At 38.1% G+C, this 21308-nt stretch overlaps 2 protein-coding genes across 18 annotated transcripts in view; one reads left to right on the forward strand and one right to left on the reverse strand.

Moving 5' to 3' along the window:
* LNX1 (ligand of numb-protein X 1) overlaps window positions 1-12280 on the forward strand; it is a gene marked incomplete at its 5' end in the record, with an annotated part of 200104 nt that extends 187824 nt beyond the window's left edge. For 2 of the 3 annotated variants that reach the window (XM_082653048.1, XM_082653049.1), the window contains 4 exons: window positions 1893-2070; window positions 3685-3916; window positions 11580-11738; window positions 12134-12280. In XM_082653048.1, coding sequence (XP_082509174.1) covers window positions 1893-2070; window positions 3685-3916; window positions 11580-11738; window positions 12134-12269 — 705 coding nt within the window. In that variant the 3' untranslated portion in view covers window positions 12270-12280. The remainder of the gene's footprint in view (window positions 1-1892; window positions 2071-3684; window positions 3917-11579; window positions 11739-12133) is intronic. The other variant, XM_082653050.1, reaches the window with a different exon arrangement.
* Window positions 12281-12325: 45 nt separating this feature from the next.
* FIP1L1 (factor interacting with PAPOLA and CPSF1) overlaps window positions 12326-21308 on the reverse strand; it is a 66323-nt gene continuing 57340 nt past the window's right edge. For 14 of the 15 annotated variants that reach the window (XM_082653057.1, XM_082653055.1, XM_082653054.1 and 11 more), the window contains 2 exons: window positions 14852-14989; window positions 13834-14086 (listed from right to left, as the gene is read on the reverse strand). In XM_082653057.1, coding sequence (XP_082509183.1) covers window positions 13939-14086; window positions 14852-14989 — 286 coding nt within the window. In that variant the 3' untranslated portion in view covers window positions 13834-13938. Of the gene's footprint in view, window positions 14087-14851; window positions 14990-21308 lie in introns of all 15 variants that reach the window. The other variant, XM_082653056.1, reaches the window with a different exon arrangement.

Raw genomic sequence — 21308 nt, forward strand, 5'->3', positions numbered from 1 at the left:
CTCTCAACCACTGCGCCACCAGGGAAGCCCAAGATCTTTTGAGAGATATTTGTGGTTAAAGGAAGAGACATTCTGAATCTAATTGCTTTTTAAAAAGGAAAAGTCATGTACTAAGGACAGATCTTGAGATCCTCTCCAAGTCTACTCCTTTGCCTCAGCTGGAATGCTAGGACCACTATGTTCATACTGTTACTTGCTTGTGTTGTCTTGAAACTTTTCTCTGAAGAAAGCCCCATTTCAGTTTTACAGTCCTCATCTGACAATCAATCTCTACCGGGCACTTCAAAGTTCTAAGGTTCATATAAACACAACCCAGACCTTACAAGTACTAATTGTAACATATACCTTGCTATAATCTTAATTTCCAATTTATTATTCTATTACTATCAAAATAATGTGGCAATTTGCAATTCATCCATCCATTTATTCGACAAACATGTACTTATCATCATCAATGTGTTAAACACAATGTTCAGGGCTAGGGATACAATCACAGGGCATTACTGTATACAATAAGACCATTAAAACAGACGTGGGTTATTTAAAACCATAGGAAATCATCAGATAATAAATGCACAAAAATCCTAGGCTTATCTTGCTTCATAATGAAGCATTAAAAATTGATTCTGTACATGCAAGCATTAGTTCTGTATGATGTCAACAATCAAATTTACAGAAGTTTGATTATAATTCATTTGATTTGTTGCCTAGATAATATATTCACAGGGTTCAAAAAATGGAAAGTATATATTAAGTTTCTCACCCTTCCCTGATCTTCCCAGTTTCCCCCTCCACCCCCACGAAGCCACTTTTTCTTCCGGAATTTCTTTATGAAAATGCAAGTATCAGTACAAATTCTTATTTCCCTCCTTTTTTTAAAAAAAATGAAAGGTAGTATACTTATATTTTGTTCTGTAGCTTGGTTATTTTTGTCAGATGTGTTTTTAAATTTTCTTTCTTTAGATAGAACTATAAGCTATGTTTTGAACCATAGACTTTTGGAGGTTTGGTCAAGTGTTATAAGTATTTATTTGCAGACCAAATGCCCATCTAGTCTCCTAGATCACTGCCCAAGCAGGAAGGAGAATAACTTTTTTGAAAAATATGTATTGATACATATTCATTGATAAAGCAGTACCCTTGACCTACTCTTACTGCTTCAAGATAATGTTGAATGTCGTTTCAATGTTTTTAATCTAGTGTTGTTGAATCAAATCACAATTAATTTGCTTTTGAAAAGTTGGTCTACATTGTATATTATATAATGTATATATTATGTTTTATGTAATAAAATTAAAGGCTATAACTGCACATTATTTAGGACTGCTAAAGTAAGAGTAAAGTTGTCAGCTGGGGCAAACCTAGATATTGGTGAGATTTTAGAGTATAATATCTAGGAAATTCATTATTTTTCTTTGAGGATTTCTGTAATTGATTACCTGCATAAATTAAACTGGAACTATTTAATTTAAATATGGTTACATTTTAACCTAGAAAAACTTCCTGATATTCATGCATGACGAGAGTTTTACGAAATGTGACTCACCGTATCAGGAATAAATGGATCACCTGAAAAATTTGGGGTGCAGTTCACTTTGTATACTTAATATTTCTCCAGTGGTCTCCAACCTATTCCTCTTCCCATTTTTTACTTCTCCCATTTGGAATATAAATTTTCTCTGAGTCAGCCTAAGGAATTTGGGACAATGTAACTCTGTTGAGAGTGAGGACCAAGTGAGGAGTTCTCTGCCTCTCTCTCCCTCCTTCTCTCTATGTACGACCAAGAACCACCATCATATATTTATGCAATCTTGGTAGTTTTTTGTATGTAAGAAATGCAAAGCCACTTACGAATAAACGTGCTATATTTGTTTTTCTGTCTGTGCCTTCAGCCCCTCCACCCTGTGGTCACTTGTCATGAGAAGGTGGTAAGTGTCCAAAAAGACCCCAGTGAATCACTCGGCATGACCGTTGCAGGGGGAACATCACATAGGGAGTGGAATTTGCCAATCTATGTCATCAGTGTTGAGCCCGGAGGAGTCATAAGCAGAGATGGAAGAATAAAAACAGGTAAAAAGTAAAGAGACTTAAGGTACTGGGGCAGCAGAGTGTTAAAAGGAATTAGTGGCTTACTGGGTTAGGTAACTTGTTTCCAGAATTAACAAGAGAATGTGAGGGTGATCTGGCCAGGGCATCTGCAACCCATTGACCATGATTGGTTTGAGTATAGTTCCTGGACCGGGTTTCACCCCTCTTGGTTCATGTGGGTTGATGTGGGCCACCTTGCTTGCTGGTAAAGTGAGTATCTGCAAACAATGCCAAGAATTAATAGGGAAGGGCTACAGTTATGAGCAAGTTGCCTTGATTAAACGGCATAATTTGGTTCCATTCATTCTAAGTAATTCTTTGGTGGATTGATCCAGTGATGAAACTGTTCATGAATCGTTCCATATATGGGTTGGATAGGAGAAATAATTTGATAGATTTTGATTCAGTGAATATTTATTAAGTGAAAATACCAAGCCAGGTACTTTCCCATTGATGAAAAGTGTTTCACTACTTTAATCTTATATGATTTGGGCTCCTTAGAGTGAAGGAAAGAGATGGCCAATTTGTATCTCTGATAGTATTGTCAATTCCCATGGATGGGTAGCTGATGGTTGAGCCGATATGCCCTTTCAGGGTGTTCAGATTCAAGAAATAAAATGTGAAGTTTTTGAAGTACAGTTGCTCAGCCTGAGGGGCCACGGGGGGATGGCATGTGTGAAGGGCTTCAGTCAGCCAACCTAACGGTGCTTCTCTGGGGTTCAGGATGAACTCAAGGCCTTTCCCATCTTTCTCCTTCTGTCCTTTTACTCTTGCTACGGTTATTTTGTGCGAGAAAGTTGATATTCAAAGGAGGCAGAAAGACAGGAGGGAGATAAAAAGATAGGAAATGGAGGTAGGGGAGGTATGTACTTTAGTTTCTCTTTTCTTTTTCACCCAAGCACCCGGGTGGAGGACGATGAGGTCAACTACGAAGTGACTTATTAGTGAGAGAACGTGAGCAGAGGGTTATATGATAGGATGGCCCCGCACACAGTAGAGGCTTAACCAGTGGTAGCTGTCAGCACCTTTGCACTGAATAGAAATGGAACCTCTTCTTCCCACCTCTTTAGGAACACAGTTCCAGGCCCATTGTTCTTAACTGCCGCAGACTCATCTGTCAGACTCTCTCATGGGAAGCTTATTATTTATTAATTCAACCCTTATTTATTGGGTGCTTACTACATGCCTGGCTCCGTGTGGGTGCTGGGCACTTTTGCCACATGCTCCACCTTTGTGCTAAAAATGGGAAGAAAAGAAAAAAAAAAAGGAGGTTTTCTTTGATTAAATAGTGAACGTGGCTATTTTATCTCCCTTCCTCCCTCCCTCCCTCCCTCTCTCTCCCCCTCTCCCCCTTTCTAAGGCAAGAGCCAAATACCAATAGGTGTGCGTTAGAATCCCCCCCACGTGATTTACCAGCGCCTTGGCACATGCGCACTGCTCGCGATTTGATGTGAGAAAACCCAGCCGCATGTTGACGTGAGGCTAAGGAAGTGCCCCTTGTCCTCTCCACGTACCCGCATCCCAGTCAGTCCCTGCCCCTTTGCCTTTCCGGTTTGCACTCTTACTAAGAATGGCTTCTGCTTCTCCGGTCACTAGGTGACGTTCTGTTGAATGTGAACGGGATTGAACTAACAGAGGTCAGCCGGAGCGAGGCGGTTGCTTTATTGAAAAGCACATCCTCCTCGGTGGTACTTAAAGCTTTGGAAGTCAGAGAATGTGAGCCCCAGGAAGAAGGCAGCAGCCCAGCAGCGCTGGACTTCAACCACAAAGACACGGCCCCACCTGGCAACCGGTCCCCCTCCTGGGTCATGTGGCTGGAATTACCACGGTGAGTCCCAGCGTGACATCCTTGGGGAGGTGTGGGAGGAAACGATGCTAGTTCTTAGACCACTGTTTCACTCTCTTGGGCTGATTCAGGGCACTGACATGTTAACGAGACCCAGGCTTGGTTGTGAGTCTGTTTGAAAGAATTTGTGTTCCTTTTGGTAACTGAAACTGCAGCAATTCTTGGGCAGGGACGAAAGCCTGGGTGTGGAAACACTGTTTGGCCTACACGGCGAGGAGGTCGTAGGGCTGCCATGTTCGATTGTGTGGGTTGTATGTGCGTCAGGAAGTTCAGTCGACAGAGAGAGGGCGCTGTTTTCACACACTCTGGAGCAGGGCAAGGTCAGCTTTTCTCAATTGGCTAGTGGCGGGCCTAGGAACTTGCATGGAGGTAAAACCAGTCTGTGGCTTCACGCCTCCAGCTCTCTGGTGGCCCCAGCTAAACCCAGAGCAACGCAGCAGCACAGTTTGCCTTTGCCCAGATGCTGGCTCCTGTGTTGATTGAGGGCCTCAGATCACCTCTCCCTTGTTCCTACTCTTGAAAAGTCCTGGTGTAAACCTTCAGGAAGCAACTAGTTTGTCATCTCAGTGAGATGTAACTAGAGCCTTAGAGGGGAGCCAGATAAATGTTTCGGAAAGTTCAGGAAAGGATTTGAGGGCAGCCTTGCTAAATGGCTAGATACAGAAATCAAATATTCGAAGGACAAATAATTTGGGGTTTGCTCACCTGCATCAGAGCGTAAGCTCTTGGCCTTCAAAGGATTGCCTTAATAATTCCAAATGCATGACTTAAATGTTCAACATTAGAGTCACTGATGATGGTATCTGGCAGAGGATTAAATGAATGAAAGTAGGATGTTTGGTTTTAGTACATTTTTCTCGAGGGTGGAGATAGGTTGGTCTCTCTCTCTCTCTCTCTAATTTTAAATGAGGTTTTAAAAAACATCCCTACCTCAAATACACACTGAGATTCCCTTTTTAGCCTTCACTAGTTGATAAAATATTTTTTAAATGAGTACATTTTAAGTTAAAAACTGAGCATTGAGTTTAAAAAATTTTTTAATTTTTTAAAAAAATTTTCTTCCTGAGTGGAAGAAGAGAATTTACTTTAACTAAAATCGTATGGAAAAAATTTTTTCTAAAACTTCAATCTATTAAAATGGATCATTTAAAAAAGTTTTTTGTGCTTGAAAGCTACTTGTCTTATAAAACAGAGTTCCTTGCCGTTCATTCATGTAAAGACAGAACAAATGTGAGATGTGTTTTACTTCAAGTACAACCAAGTGAATGGCTTTCTCTCCCTCTACCTTTGCCCTTGACTTTGGGCACAGCACTTCCCTGATCTTATCAGAAGTCCAATCTGGATTTTGCTCATTTCCTTTAGAAGAATAGAAAGTGTGAAGCCAGCAAAGACAACACTGGTTTGCAGTCCCCCTGGCAATTCTTAGTTTCCTTCATCCCCTCCTCTCCTCGTAGTAATAAGCACAGTGAACATTCAGAGGGCACCAAAGGGTAGAGAGAGAGTGAAAGTGAGTCTTCCACCCTTGGCCCCTCAGATCCGCTCAACAGAGGTCACAGTTACCAATGACTTGTGTAATTTTCCAGGGAGTGTCTATGTCAGAGGTTGGTAAACTTTTTCTGAAAAGGGCCAGAGAGTGCAGATTTGGAGGGTCATGCTGTCTCTGTTGCCACTATTCATTTCTGCTGTTGTGGTGTGAAAGCAGCCATATAGACAGTCAATACATAGGTGAATGGGCATGCCTGTTTATTTATAAAATTGGGTGTTGGGCTGGGCTGTAGTTTGCTGACCCCTAGTCTAGGTATATATGTACACCCACACATACAATGGTAACATACACACTATGATGTACCATAATTTTTTTTTAATCTAAGAATATACTTTGGGTATCATTTCACATCAGTACACATCAAGCTTCCTCGTTCTTTTCTATGGCCAATAGTATTCTCTTGTATAGAAGTACCATATTGATTCAGCCAGTCCTGATAGTATTGTTGAGACCTAATTTGGTAGTGGACACTTAGGTTGTTTTCATCTTTCGTAAGCAATGTTGCAAAATGAATTCATAAGGAAGGTACAGTGGTGTTCATTGCACTGTTGTTGTGTCCACTACCAATAGGAACTGGTTAAAGAAATCATGCTCTATCTGTACAACCCTGTGATAGGTTACCTGGTTATAAAACTATCTGATCACCTCTTTTTGGATTTCGTAGGCATTGCATCACTGACTCGCACTGAGTGGTGATGTGGAGAAGTGAGGCCTGTCTCATTTCTTTCCTTCTCTATGTGGCTTGGTCTTTCTACCTAACGTTCAAGATAAATGTTATTTGGCGTCTTCTTTTCAGGGAGTCCAGATATGTATGTTACCTCTTTTTGTTTTATATCTTTCATTTTCTCTTGAATCCTTTTCAATTCTATTTACTTTCATTCTGCTTTCTTTGCTTGTTTTGATCTGTCCTTCATAACCCTTACTGTGTTTTCAGTAGTACATCTTTGCCTTTGTACTCACTTTCATTTCTGTGTTATTTTTCCCTTCAACGTCTTTCTTCTCGGCCCATTTCTTTTCCTCTTGTCTTATATCTCCCCCTTGAAATCTTGTATCTCTGCCTTGATCTTTTTTTACAGAGCCATTGTTTCAGAAGTATTTTAAATTCACAGGAATAGGGTTGGTTATAAATTTCCTTTTCTCTAGCAGCATTTCATTTCTGTGGCAGCATTTTTCTGGTGAGTGATTTTTGTCTGTTACTGTTTTTACTGTTACTCTCCGCCTTTTCTTTTATATGTCTCTGGTTCATTTTTTAACCTTTGAGCTAAATTTTTCCTGGAGTGGCTGTTTGCTGGAGGTTTATAATAAAAGGAAGGAACCAGGGCCATCTTGCAGGTTGGCATTTCTGATCTTGACTGCATAGAGCCCCAAAGGTGCCAGGTTCTCCCTCACTGATGCAATACCATGGGCATAAATGTCTCTAGTCATTTGGCATTAGTGATGTCCTAAGAGTTTCAGGCCTTAGCAAAAGTTACTTGCCTGCCGGAACCACTAGAGATTTAGGCTGCAAATAGTTTTTTTTTTTAATTCACAAAGAAGACATTTCCCTCCAAGTTATACATTTACCCAGTCAAACCTTTTCCCCTTTTGATTAACAGATTTTGAGGGAAAACTATTTGCCCTAAAGTATGATCCAGCCACTTACCTAATATTCCCTACCAGTGAAGAAAAGTGATATGTCAGCAGGTCTAGAAACAATCTCTTTTCTAGGACATTGTGATCATGTCCTCAAGTGCAGTCCAACACGTAGAATGAATGTATATGAAGAGGGTACCATTAGTATGCTGAACCCCAGTGGGTGTCAGATATAATAAACAGTAGCAGAGAGTAAAAGTAGGTTATTAAGGACAATGCAAATGTGTCTCACCCTTATCAGGGATGCCTTTTGTACACCCCTGGGCAGTAGCTCCAGACATGGGCTCTAAGCTATACAAATGATCAGATGCAATTCACTTGGAGGGGATTCAGAAAACACTGAAGACCTTCTGCTTTATTCACTGTTGGCTCTCAGGGCCCACACTCCACATCTGGAAGTCTTTGAAAACATGCTCTCATCCGGACTAGTATGATAGTGATACACATTAATTCATTTCTTCTCTTGCCTAAGTATTTAACCTTTCACTTTCCTGAACTTCAGAAAGCATTTTGATGAGGACTGTCTGTATCGAAGAGCAGGGAGGCAAATATCATGGGTTGTTTTTTTTTTTTTAAGTCAAAAACTTAAAACTTACATTTTAACTATAGGACAGGGACACTGTCAAGTACATCCAAACCCGGAATAGAAATAACAACTGCAACAGTAGCTCATACTGATATAACCTTTTCTGTGTGCCAGGCACTCTGCTAAGAGCTTTACATGTTCTTTGCATTTTTCACTCATTTAAAGCTCACCTCAGTCCTATGATCTAGGTACTAATATTATCGCCACTTTAAAGATAGGAGACTGCAGCACAGAGTGGTTAAGTAACTTGCCTAAGGTAACATGCTAGTTAATATGCAGAACTGGGATTTGAACTGGGCTGCCTGGTTGGGATCTTAACCACTATGCAGTGTTTGGGGAGCATCCTTTAGGAGGATGTGAAGCCTATATTTAGCTTTTATAATTTGAGTCTTACCGTTTCTTTACCATAAACAAGTTCTGCAGGAGTGTAAATGCCTCAGATTTCTGTCATTCAGTGGATGTGTCATGCACCCAGCAGCACCGTATGTATTTTTCTTCATTGCTTAGCCTCTTAGGCCTTAAATTTCTTGCCATTCTCCTCCCCACCTCCCACCATTACCTTCCCTGTGTGATGTTTGCTAATAAGTCACAGTCAATCCAGAATCAAATGAGTAGCTCCTGCCGAAGTCATTTAGGAGCAAAATTAGTCTTTTATAATTGTCCCAAACTCACCTATATTTCTGGTGGGATATGAATGCACTTTTAATGTGTTTGTTGTAATAGTGGGTGGAGCCTCCACAGGAATACCTAGTGTCTCTGTAGGTCTTTAAATGGCTCTGCTTAGCAGGCATTCGTTGAATGAAATAATCAATAGAGTAGGTTCTAGGAATAGCCCTCATGGCCTTCATAATACAGTAAGCAACAACATGTCATAGTAAATTATTAAAAATTATGAATTAAAGAAGTTATAATTAAAATATTATGTAGGCACAGGGTGCTTTGGGAACCTAGGAAATACATTGGAGTGAATGGTGGTATGTTTCGTCTAGCTGGAGGACATAACCAAACTAGGAGAGTTAAGAATATCAGTTACTTTTCACAATCATGCTATGTAACAAACTAGCCACAAAACCTCAGTAGCAGAAAGTGAAAGTCGAAGAGGGAAGATGGAAGTGAGGCTGCCCACATCTGGAGCGTGCAGGCCAAGCCTGCAGAGCCCTGGGCCCACAGTGAGCGGCCCCTCTGATGTGCAGAATGCCCATTCCGCAGGGAACATCAGACACAGATCAGCTTCAGCTGACCCAGGCCAGGCGTCATTGATCTTGGCTGGCTCCCTCATGCATCTGCAGTCCTTTCTGGGTCGTTTAGGTGGCTCTGCTAATCTTGGTTGGCCATGCTCCTGTGTCTAGATTTGGCTGGCTCTGGCCAACGTCCCACTGATGATCTTATGGCTGAATCCAGAATCGGAGGGGGGCACCACAAAATTATACAATAAGTGGCACGGATGATACCAGGGAAGGGTGATGACTTGGGCCATTCATGTAATTATTTTACACAGTAAGGAAGAATGAGGAGATATTAGTTGTTTTGGACATGCTGAGGTTGAGATACCAGTGGAACATCAAGTTTGATAAACATGTCTACAGCAGCAATTCCCAAAGTTTTTTTTCAAGACCCCTACACTTATTTAGAGTATTGATGATCCCCAAGAGCTTTTGCTTATATAGGTTATACCTACTAATATTTTACCTTATATATTAATCTGAATAATTTTATTAAATCATTTAAAATAATCCATTATATATTAACATAAATAACATCTTTTATAAGAAGCAGTATTTTAAAAAATTACAAGAGTGGCAGTGTATGATTTTTGCAAACCTCTTTAATGTTTGGCTTAATAGAAGATAACTGGACTCTCATATGTACTTCTGCATTCAGTGTCCTGACAGATCACTTACCACATGTCCTCTGGAAAATGTCACCATATGCTTGTAAGACAATGAGAATGACTCATTAATGTTATGTTGAAATTTTTGTATTGGTAATGTAAAAATTTTAGATGATTATTTTTATAGCTTGTCCACATGGAATAAAATATTAAGAGTCAAGGTCCAAAGTGATAATTAATGAAAAAACCCAATGGTCAAAAGGGTGAGAAATACTTAAGTTTCGAGTATTGCTCCATGTACCCATTTATATGTTTTAAAGAACGTTAAGACATGTTTAATCATAACCTTGGGTAAGAAGCACCCACCAGCTCTCCTCCAAACACTGGGCATAGGTGGGAACATAATGCTCTAGTGTCTGGGGAACAATTACCTGCTTTGAACATGAGCAGTCAGTGAGCCACTGTGTAAATGTGGTATCAAACACACCACAACTCCTACAGGATGAATTCACTAACATCAAGTATTACTGTGAAATACAGCAAATGAATATTTTATAATAAAAATATGGTTGTTTCCTTTAATGAATTCATATTTTTCAGCAATAATTTCAGCAAAAGAAATTATTGTAAATGATATATATGTATGACAACAGATACAAAACAAACTTGAGTTGCATTTTAGCACTACATTTTAAAGTTACCCACCAGACAAACCCAAAGCTTGTTTTACTTCAAATGGGAGTCGAAATGCCATGAAAAAGTCATGTTACATTGATTAGCAAGGTCAGTAACAAATGTAATGACCAGCTTCATCACCAGAACATTTCTCAAGAGACTTTTTATTGGTTTTTCAAAAAAATTAGTATTTCAAGGTACAGTTTATAAACAAAATCACCAAATCTTGACTTTTACCAACACTGAAAATGCTAATTCTCTTTCAAACCAGTTCCTGGACTTGGGGGATTTTGGAGTCAAATCCAGCTCCTGACATACCTCTGTCATAACTGTAACACAGTTTTGTACTTAGCCTGCACCTATTTTAACACTGATCCAACTGCCACTGAATAATAAAAGGAACAGCTTCCTCAATCAAATTTTCTATTTTAGCTGAGGGTTCTACCCATTTACAAAAGACCTATGGTCTTTCTCCCATTCCTGTTATAACTTGCTATTCAGTTTTTAACTTACTGCCAGGTTTTTCTCCTTCAGTATGAATCATTCTTACAATCTTTAAATGCACCTCAGTCTCCATTCAGTATATTACGCTGCCTGCATGCTTCTATATAACCTATCAAACATGTAAAACTATGTATAAACTGGTATCTTTCAAAAGTCAGAACTTCAGCCAATGAATTAGGGTTACATTTAAATTTTTTCCACTGAGATATTAACGATTCAAAGAATTTTTCCTTCATTAAAAATTATTTACATCCATAAGGAAATAAAAATATGATAACTGTAAGTATGCTTGAATGTGGTTCATCAGTAAAGATTTAGGCATAACTTTAATATAAGTTGAGAAATTAAATCTTTAAGCCAGAAATGATTCTTTCCCAGTAGACATAAACAGAACATAATAGATGGTGTCACTTTTAAAAGGGTGGTTAGCTTTAGAAAAGAGAAAAATTAGAAATTAGAAATTTTTAGAAAAATTAGAAAAAGCCAGCTAGGGCTTCCCTGGTGGCGCAGTGGTTGGGAGTCCGCCTGCCGATGCAGGGGACACGGGTTCGTGCCCCGGTCCGGGAAGATCCCACATGCCGCGGAGCGGCTGGGCCCGTAAGCCATGGCCGCTGAGCCTGCACGTCCGGAGCCTGTGCTCCACAACGGGAGAGGCCACAAAAGTGAGAGGCCTGCATACCGGAAAAAAAAAAAAAAAGAGCCAGCTAAAAGCACAAAGGTAACTGGGCTATGACACAATTTTGAATGAGACCCATCCAGTGCTATTAAGCCTAAAAAAAATAATGCCAATAAAGGGAATGGGAGATGAATCACAGTAATTACTATGAGTTCGAATTAACTGCGCATTTACATTGATTTCGTTCTATTTCAGGTACCTGTACAACTGTAAAGATGTTATACTGCGAAGAAACACAGCTGGAAGTCTGGGCTTCTGCATTGTAGGAGGTTATGAAGAATACAATGGGAACAAACCTTTCTTTATCAAATCCATTGTTGAAGGAACACCAGCATACAACGATGGAAGAATCAGGTAATAATAATGACTACTTAACAAAAAACTTATATCCAAAGATTGTGTTTTATACATGCAAAAAGCCTGGCCCCATGTGAAATAAGGCACCTATTGTATCTTTTTTTATTGGTAAGAAATTTAAAACATTTATGCAGCATTCCATTTCTAAGAAATCCAAAATGATTTGTTACTCTTGGTCCCATACAGCAACTTCCTATACTTTTAGCATTCTTTCTAAAACAAGCTGAACAATAGAATTTGAAGAATTTAAGTGAGGGGGAGAACCTTAATTAGAAGTACTGATAACATAATTAAAACTGACAGATGGAGCAAAAACTGGGACCACCAAAAAAAACTTGCATTAACTTCCGCTGTGGCTCAAAATGTTAATCATGTACCTTTATTTTTTTTAGATGTGGTGATATTCTTCTTGCTGTCAATGGCAGAAGTACATCAGGAATGATACATGCTTGCTTGGCAAGGATGCTAAAAGAACTTAAAGGAAAAATTACTCTCACCATTGCTTCTTGGCCCGGCACTTTTTTATAGAATCAATGATGGGTCATAGAAAAACAGGAAATCACAAATAAGCTAAGTTGAAACAATGTATTTATCTTATCGATTTTTGTATTTGAAGGCTACAATGTAAAAATATAAACTTTAATGTCAGGAAAAGTAGGATCTAATGAAAAGCCAATTACACCTCAGAAAATATAATTCTCAAAATAGAAACATTACTAATAGTTTTTATTCAGTGTGGAGCATTTCTCATTACTCTAGAACTTTAAGTTTATATTTTTCTATTCAATAAAAAGCTCTTAAACAGCTGACATGGTTTGTATGCCCCCACTGAATTCAAATCATACAGTTAAATTAAAATCTGGTATATGCTGAGGTCTGCAAAGGGTACACTATGGGCATTTTAAAAACAATTTCCAGACAGAGGATTTTAAAAGTGCATTGCTGAAAAGTGTTCATCAAATGAGAAATAAATATTTTTCAAAAATTATATAGCTGTCTTTTAGTATGTGATACTAAGTTCATTTCTATTATCACTATTTAAAAGTTCCTAGTAATTCATTCTTTCAAAACCATGTTGCTACCATCACTGACAAATACCTTCTAAGGGCTATCCCTAAAAATGTTCACAGAATTCTATAAACTTGTACTTTCTTAAATGTAATGGGAAATGACTAATCTAAAGCTTATTTATTTTTATTCACAGTATAGCTAGTAACTGTATACAAACTCTACGTGCTGCTCAACCAATGAGCCTTGGAAGAACCATCAAGAAAGGCCAAACCAGCTTGACCTAGCTCATAAGAGATGGCTTTGAGGCAATTCAAATTTGTCACAGTGACGAGTATTTTGTCCATGTGCCTGCCAGAAACTACATTTAGGGCAAGTTATTTCAGAGGTCACCCAAGTGCCATTAGATTTTATTACTTTGGATAGAAAAGTTCCCCTTTAGTTTCACCATGAACCCAAATTTAGAACACTGAAAACCTGCTATCAAAAAGTTGTAGTATCAGGCTTCCCTGGTGGCGCAGTGGTTGAGAGTCCGCCTGCCGATGCAGGGGACTCGGGTTTGTGTCCGGGTCCGGGAAGATCCCACATGCCGCGGAGCGGCTGGGCCCGTGAGCCATGGCCGCTGAGCCTGCGCGTCCGGAGCCTGTGCTCCGCAACGGGAGAGGCCACAACAGTGAGAGGCCCGCATACCACAAAAAAAAAAAAAAAAGTTGCAGTATCAAAACTGTGTGAGTTCTTTAATATGCAAAGCAATAGTGCCACAGCAGTGATAAAAGACTAGTTTTAATCTCAAGACTCAGAGGTGCCTTTTGATGCATTTTGCAGTGCAACTTCTTAAGAGACTGGTATTTGATTAACTCCTCAAGGAAACTGGCCAAGAGGGAACCTTGACCTTTATCAATCAGATATTATGTACACAGCTAAACATAGCTCTTTAAATTCCCTGCTGAGTGACTCATTCACATTACTTTCTTCGATACAAAGTCATTACTGTCTATTTTTTAAATATTACAAGACAAAGATTTTTAACTTAACATGAAAAATTCACTCTTTTATTTTAGAAGAAAAAAGTTAACTTTTCATACTAAAAGAACAAGATTAAAGGCAAATTTCTTAAACATTATCCAGAAAAATAAGATTTATAGTATCTATTTCTGGCACTACTGTACACAAAAGGCCATAACCATGCCTATTCTGCAGGTGTAGCTTCGGTGCTCTCCTGTTCAGGGGCAGGCTCGCTGCCAGCTTCTTTTCCTTCTTTGCTTCTTTTAGATTTTTTGTGCTTGTGTCTCCTATGACTGTCTCCTTCTTCACTTTCATGGCGACGTCTACTATTACTAAAGAAAAAAGAAAGGTGTATTCTTAAAAATGTTTAAGTAGTGACGGATCAACCTACTTTAGGTAAATTCTCAGTATAACAGTGGGTTTTAAATAATCTAATACTTTCTTTTTCTCAAACACATTTTGGGGAGTAATTATTTTTTATGTGACCTTTATGCTGAGATTATATTTACATTTAATGCTCACCTTCATTAATATTTTCCTAGAACCCTAAGGACCATATACATTAGATTATGAGACCGACGCACCACCCACTATGCCAAGAGGGCCACTAGGGCCCATATACTTCATTCTAAAAGACTAAATTACAAATTAGAAACTGAAGCACTAGATCAGAACAGGAAATACTTCCTAGAGTTGATTTTAGGCAAACAATAGGCATTAAAATTTAATGCTGATTTTTTTTTTTGGTGGGGGGGGACTATAAGGCCCTGAATTTTCTTTGATTAAACTGAACATCAGTTTGTTTAATAACAATTACTACTAAAAACTGATTCATATGACAAATCCCCCCCCGCCACCCAAGATAATGTAGTAAGTCTAATTCTCATATTTTTTATTCCATGCTAATTTTGGCTTATGGGCATTATAATCTGGTTAGATTTCAATATCTTTGTTGAAACCTATAAGGAACCAACTATAGTCTTCCAATTAGGAACACATATAATGCTCTAGTGGTTACTTAGAAATGTTTGCTTTTACTTCCTGAAAACAAATCAATTTCTCTTGGCTTCAAAATGATTCACTATTAAAGAGCAAACCTTCGAGAGGACTTGTGTCTGGTTTCCTCTTTCTCTCTGTGTCGTCTTTCTCTGTGTCGTTCTTCTTTCTCCCGACTTGCTCTGTGGCGCTCATAGCCTCTTTCTGCATACTCCCTGTATCTGTATCGTTCTTCATCACTGAAATCAGAATAGAAACAAGTTTTCTTGACAACTGGATTGTTGATTCTGAATGACTTCAAGCTACAAAAGACGTGACCTGAGTCCAAACCAGAAGTCCTAATGTTAGCATCTTACACAGAATAGGTGCAAAGTATATACTTGTTGAACTGAGAGGAAAACAATGCTGCTCCCAAATTAGTACTAGATCTAATACAAGAATACAAAATATATAATGATTACACGTTATGTTAAAGGGCCAAGTTCTGTGCTTTCACAGTTGTTATAGGGTAGAAATTTTATATAAATGCTGTTTTTCTTCAAAATTTGGGAGCTGTAACTGATTTAAATTTTAATCAGCAGCTTCATTTTACTTTTTAGACTTAAAAGCATGTTTGTGTATCTCAGATTTCCAACCAAAATTCTTAATGATATTTATAAAATCTTAGGCACACAGTTAAGATTCTAAAAATATATTAAAAATATTTGGCTTATGACGACATAGTCCAAGTAGATAAAGGTTCTTAAGGTTTTGAATCACATAAAGTATATATTCATCTAATGAAGTGGTATAAACATTAAGAACAGAGTGACATCAAAGCAACTTCCATTTTCCAGTGCAAATTAGAAAGCAGGCAATTGTAAACCGCCATATATTGGCATTCTTAGTAGATGTGCAAATTTATGAATACAGGCATACCTCAATGATATGAACCGTAGGTTCAGTTTCAGACCAATAAAATAAATATCACAATAAAGCAAGTCCACGAAATTTGGATTTCGCAATGCATATAAAAGTTGTTTACACTATACTGCAGTCCGTTAAGTGTACAATAGCATTATGTCTAAAAATCAATGTACATGCCTTAATTAAGAATACTTTATTGCTAAAACATGCTAACCATCACCTGAGTCTTCAGCAAGTCAACGTTTTGCTGGTTTGAAATATTGTGAGAATCACCAAAATGTGACAAAGAAACACGAAGTGAGCAAATCCTGTTCGAAAAATGGCGCTGATAATAAAGTATCATACAAGAGACTGAAAAAAAAAAGCAATTTCCACAATATCCACACAAAATGCAGACAGAAAATTGCCTACGGACATACATACTTGAATTCTGACATCCCAATAACTTAACGCTATCTGTGTGGTAAGGGAGGCGGGTTGCGGGGGTGGAGTGAGGAGGAGGAAGCTGGAGGGAGGGGACCATGGGAACAACTTCAAATCCATATTAAGCTCTGCCTCCATTTTCTGATTTTGGAGAGAATGGACTAGTGAAACTGGGACTGATGGTAGTCATCTTTACCTCCTTAGACCTGTCTCTCCACGTCCTTTCGTGAAAATGGAGACATACTTCTGTTTTTCTCTCAATCCTTCAAGTCTATTTTTTCTTTTTGTTCAGCACAGAAGTCAACATTTTCTACATCCAGCACAGAAGTCAACATTTTCTACATCCTAATGTCAGTAAACTCTTAGAATGAATAAAAGTATCTTTTAGAACACTGTGTACTAAAGAGCTTTGGTTTCTAGAAATATATGTTTTATACAAATTATTAAATTAGAATTTGTACATAGCCTCAAGATGTTAAGGAATCTGAGAGAGAATAACAGGAGACAGAATCAGGTGAAAGTATAAGCCATATAAAAACAAAGCCTAACTGTGGTCTCTTAGCAAAAGTGATAATTCAGGAGTGCGACACCTAAAGCCAAGTCATATTGCTGACCAAGTTATTATTGCCTGTGATACATTTTTAATGTTATTTTAAAGAGTATTCATATATGCATATATATATGCATGATACACACACACACACACACGGACACATATATTACATACAAACACGATTTTTTTTCTAATCATAAATGTGTACTTGGTACTGGGGAGGTGGAAGCGTGTCATCAGAAAGGCAATGCACCATGACAGGCAGTGTGGAGTAGCAGGAAGAGTCCGTGCAGAGCAGGCCCAGGAACACGTCCTGACTGTTATTTCCTAAGTGTATGACCCAGGGTAAGTTACTTAACCTCTGTGAACACTCAGTTTTCTCATCTGTAAAACTGGCAACAGTCTTTTTCAGGATAGTGGTAGAATTGGCAATAACGTTTATAAAGTGTTTGGAACAAGAGCAGGCCCTCAAATGGCCGCTAACAGGCAGGCTCACCATCTTCATTAAATTTAATGTTAAAATTTTCAGAAGCAGAACGCTTTCTGTAAAGGTGACTGTTTCTAATAAAGTTTCTAAAGGAGAATAAACTCACACCTACCATGACAAACGAATATTAGCATTAATATTATCCTCTTTAAAAATGAGGTTCTTTGTAATGATTCCAACTGGATTTACCTAAAAATAACTAAGGTCAATTATCTCATAATTCGTCCTTTGTAACCCTGTTTTTTCCCTCTAACCCTCACACCAATTCTTGTTAGCTTTGAGGCCTTTAAGATTCTGAAGGCAGCCATCTGATGGGACCCTTCCTACAGATGGTGGAAGATTTGGTCTCGTACACAAAATGTAAAGACCCCTTCTCTGATAAGCAGCTGCAGCACAAAGGTTTCTCTGAGCCTGGAAATCATTAGAGCTCATTTCAAACACCCTAGAATGACCAGCCTTCTCTCTGGCCCACAATTAAGCGGCCTAAAAAACAGATGTTGAAACTGGTCTGTAATTTTCAAAACAATGACTCTAATTTGTAACAACACATACTACATGCCATATTGCTGAAATCTCAGTCTTGAGAAAAAAAAAAGGCCTTTCCTTATACTTCATTTGGATTTTCCAGAGAACACTTTATTCCTGGGATAATTCAGAACAACACAAAATTCTTCCACCTTTTTTTCCCTCTCTGGCCTTGAACTTTTAGTCAGATTTAAGTAAACATTACGCCTGATGCCCTACAGCTAGCAACATGAAAATCAAATATGGTTTAACCATTAACACTTTCAGCTTCAATAAAAATTAAGTAGCATTTGTGCATGAGTGTGTTTGAAATGGACAAAGAATTTTATAAACACTATAATTTATGCAAAGAAAAGTTACGAGCTCTAGCAAAGCAATTCATTTCAGACTTGTTTCCTATGAAGTTCTGCATTAAGCTCCTTACCTTGTGAACATGTACATTCTAGAGATAACAGTACTATCTCAAATATATTAATTTTAACTACATTAGAAACAATTCAACTTCCCAGAAAGTAATGCGCTTGAACTTAACAGAATTCATGCACTTATGTGACTGAAGTTATTAACAGCACATGTCCCACCACACAAACTCAAAACATACACTTCAACACACACATACACACAAACATGCATGTATGTACCATACCTTTACTTATCTAGTCAATAAAATGTTACCAGGTGCCTACAGTGTGTAAGTCATATTATTAGGAGCTACAGGAAGGAAAAAGATTAATAAATCTTATGGAGTTTCTTCTTGCACTTTTTTTTACATAAAGTTTTAAACTTCTAACCAGTCCTAGATATTGTGACAATATTACATGGTTAAATCTGTAACGACAGTGTATGAGTAATTCTGTATCCTCAGCACACAACTCTGTGCCTGGTACATAACAGGAACTCAAAAAATGTCAGTTACATGAGAGAGTGGCATGGATACATACACACTACCAAATGTAAAACAGCTACCTAGTGGGAAGCAGCCACATAGCACAGGGAGATCAGCTCAGTGCTTTGTGTCCACCTAGAGTGGTGGGACAGGGAGGGTGGGAGGGAGACGCAAGAGGGAAGAGATATGGGGATATATGTATATGTATAGCTGATTCACTTTGTTATACAGCAGAAACTAACACACCATTGTAAAGCAATTGTACTCCAATAAAGATGTTAAAAAAAAAGTCAGTTTACATGAATGAAAGAATGAATCTGGTTCCCCACCACCCCCGAAAGAGGAAGAAAAAAAAAAATCAAGTACAGAAAGAGTAATAAAAACAAATGAAAAGTAATAAATTTTTAAACTACCTAATTTCAAGACTAGAAAGGATTTTAAGTAATATCTCAACCATATTTCCAGTAGACAGTATGGCTCTAGTGTTGCTTTAATTTCTCTATGCTTCCATTTCCTCATCTGACAAATCAAAATTTAGACTGGATAACCCCTAAGGACCTTTCTGGATTAAGAAGTATATGATTACATGATCACATCTAACAAAACAAATGCTGTCTGAATCAAGCATATGCTCACATCTTGAACTGATATATTACTTCATCTCATCCAGCAAAATCAGAAAACTGTGTACCTTACATTTATCTTATCCATAAAAATAGCTGATAACAAAAAAAAGTTATCTTTAACTTCTTTCATTCTACATTGTGAAGGTACCTAAATGGATATGTTAATTAGAAAGATGCCCAAATTAACGCTTTGATATAAGGGTTGATTTTTATCCATTTCAAAACCTATCTGGCTAACACAGTTTCACCAACAGTTTTCAAGATTGTTTTTTCTCTATTGTATTCACCCTCCTCCCTGATACGTGTTAAGTCATTTTATTCACTGACACATTCATTATGTTCCAGGCATTACTGTACAAAGTGCTGAGGATACAGAGATGAAAAATGATAGTCAACACCCTGAAAGAGAAAGACATGCTTTAAAGAAGATACACAAAATGCTTAGGGAGCATGTGAAGGAATAATTAATTCTTTCTTTCAGGTTCAGAGTTGCTCACAGAAGACAAATACGAGCTGAACCTTGAAGAATCAGTGAAAGTTTGTGAGGCAGAGAGGACAGGAATAACATGAAGAAGGGAAGTGCTAAACTATGAGGCTTTCCAGAAGAGCAAGTAGTTCAGTGTAGCTAGAGCATGCAGTATATTGCCTTGGGAGAGAACCAGGGTTAAAATATAGAAAGGTGCACTGAATTTGTGACTTACGGATCATAAAAAGAATTTTGACTTTATTCTTTATGCTAGCAATAAATGAATTCTTTCCAATGGCACAGAAAGTTTTAGGGAATCAACTTCTAGGTCCCCAACTTCCATATTTATTCTTTCCTGAACATGAACTGCCTAATGATACACCTGTAGGTAACACATATGCCACTTCTCTGGCTAACCTCTCCTCCATCACGTTCCTGGCCTTTTACAAAAGAAAGGCATTCTTTTCACCAATTTTACTACAGTACATTATTGGCTCAGGGTATAAAAACCATCATGGCATCAACAAGATCTAATTTAAAATATTAGTGTCAGTAAGACCTATTTTATTCAAAGAACCATAAAGCTTCTATAGGGCTTTAGGCCTTTCTCTCTTATACATCTGTCTGCTACAAAGTATGAAGTAAGAAATGGAATATTTTGGCCTGTGTCCTGGGATGTTCTAACGTCAGATATCGTGTAGAGTAGTGTGGAGTCGTAAGAATTTTCCCTGAACTAGTAAAAAAACAAAACCAAAAATTCCTTCTGAAGGAAAGCAAAAGAAAGTGCTGGGGAGGCAGCACCTTATTTTGAATTCTGTGACTATTTTATCTTAGACTTAGACAGGAAATATGGATTAAACTCATTTAACTGAACAGAAAAATGAAGTCAGACTTTTTTCCCATAGAAATTGGGTGTGATGTGGCTGCTGGCTTGACAATAGGAGCTGTCTTTTACCAGTTAAGTTATTTGGTAGCTATTTTCCATAAATGGAGTGGGGGAAATTTGCAGCTCCAGGTTTGCATGAAAATAAATATCAAATACACATAAAGGTGTTTCATTTTTACAGACATTTTGGAGAAGATATATTTCCATTTTCCTAACCCTTTCTAAGCATATTAAGTTGAACAGGGTACCTCTAAAATAAAGAGTATTAAGTATAATTGGTAGTCTTCTGATAAGTCTTGGTAAAGCCCTTTTGGTGTTCTTCCAAGAAACTGAGAAAACTAAAGACTTTGGAAACAGGGTCTTTGCAGATGTAATCATCAAGGCAAGACGAGGTCTGACTGGATTTGGCTGCACCCTAATCCAAAGACTGTTACCCTTATAAAAATAGGGAAATTTGTACACAGACACAGAGAGGAGAATGCTGTGTGAAGACAGACACAGATTGGAGTGAAGCATCATCTACAAACCAAGGGATACCAAGGATTGCTAACAACCACCAGAAGTTACAAGAGAGGCGGGGAACAAATTCTCTCAAAGCCTACAAAAAGGAACTAAACCTGCTGCTACCTTGATATCAGACCTCTAGCCTCCAGACCTGTGAGAGTAAATTTCTGTTGTTCTAGGCTAACCAGTCTATGGTACTTTTATTGTAGCAGCCGTAGAAAACAATTTCACCAAGTAACAATCAGGTGGTTTCCAACTATCTGCTTTTAAGAAAACTGAGCCATGAGGTAATAGAT

The sequence above is a fragment of the Grampus griseus genome (genome assembly GCF_964374135.1).
Source record: "Grampus griseus genome assembly, chromosome: 4".
In the NCBI taxonomy this organism is placed as follows: domain Eukaryota; kingdom Metazoa; phylum Chordata; class Mammalia; order Artiodactyla; family Delphinidae; genus Grampus; species Grampus griseus.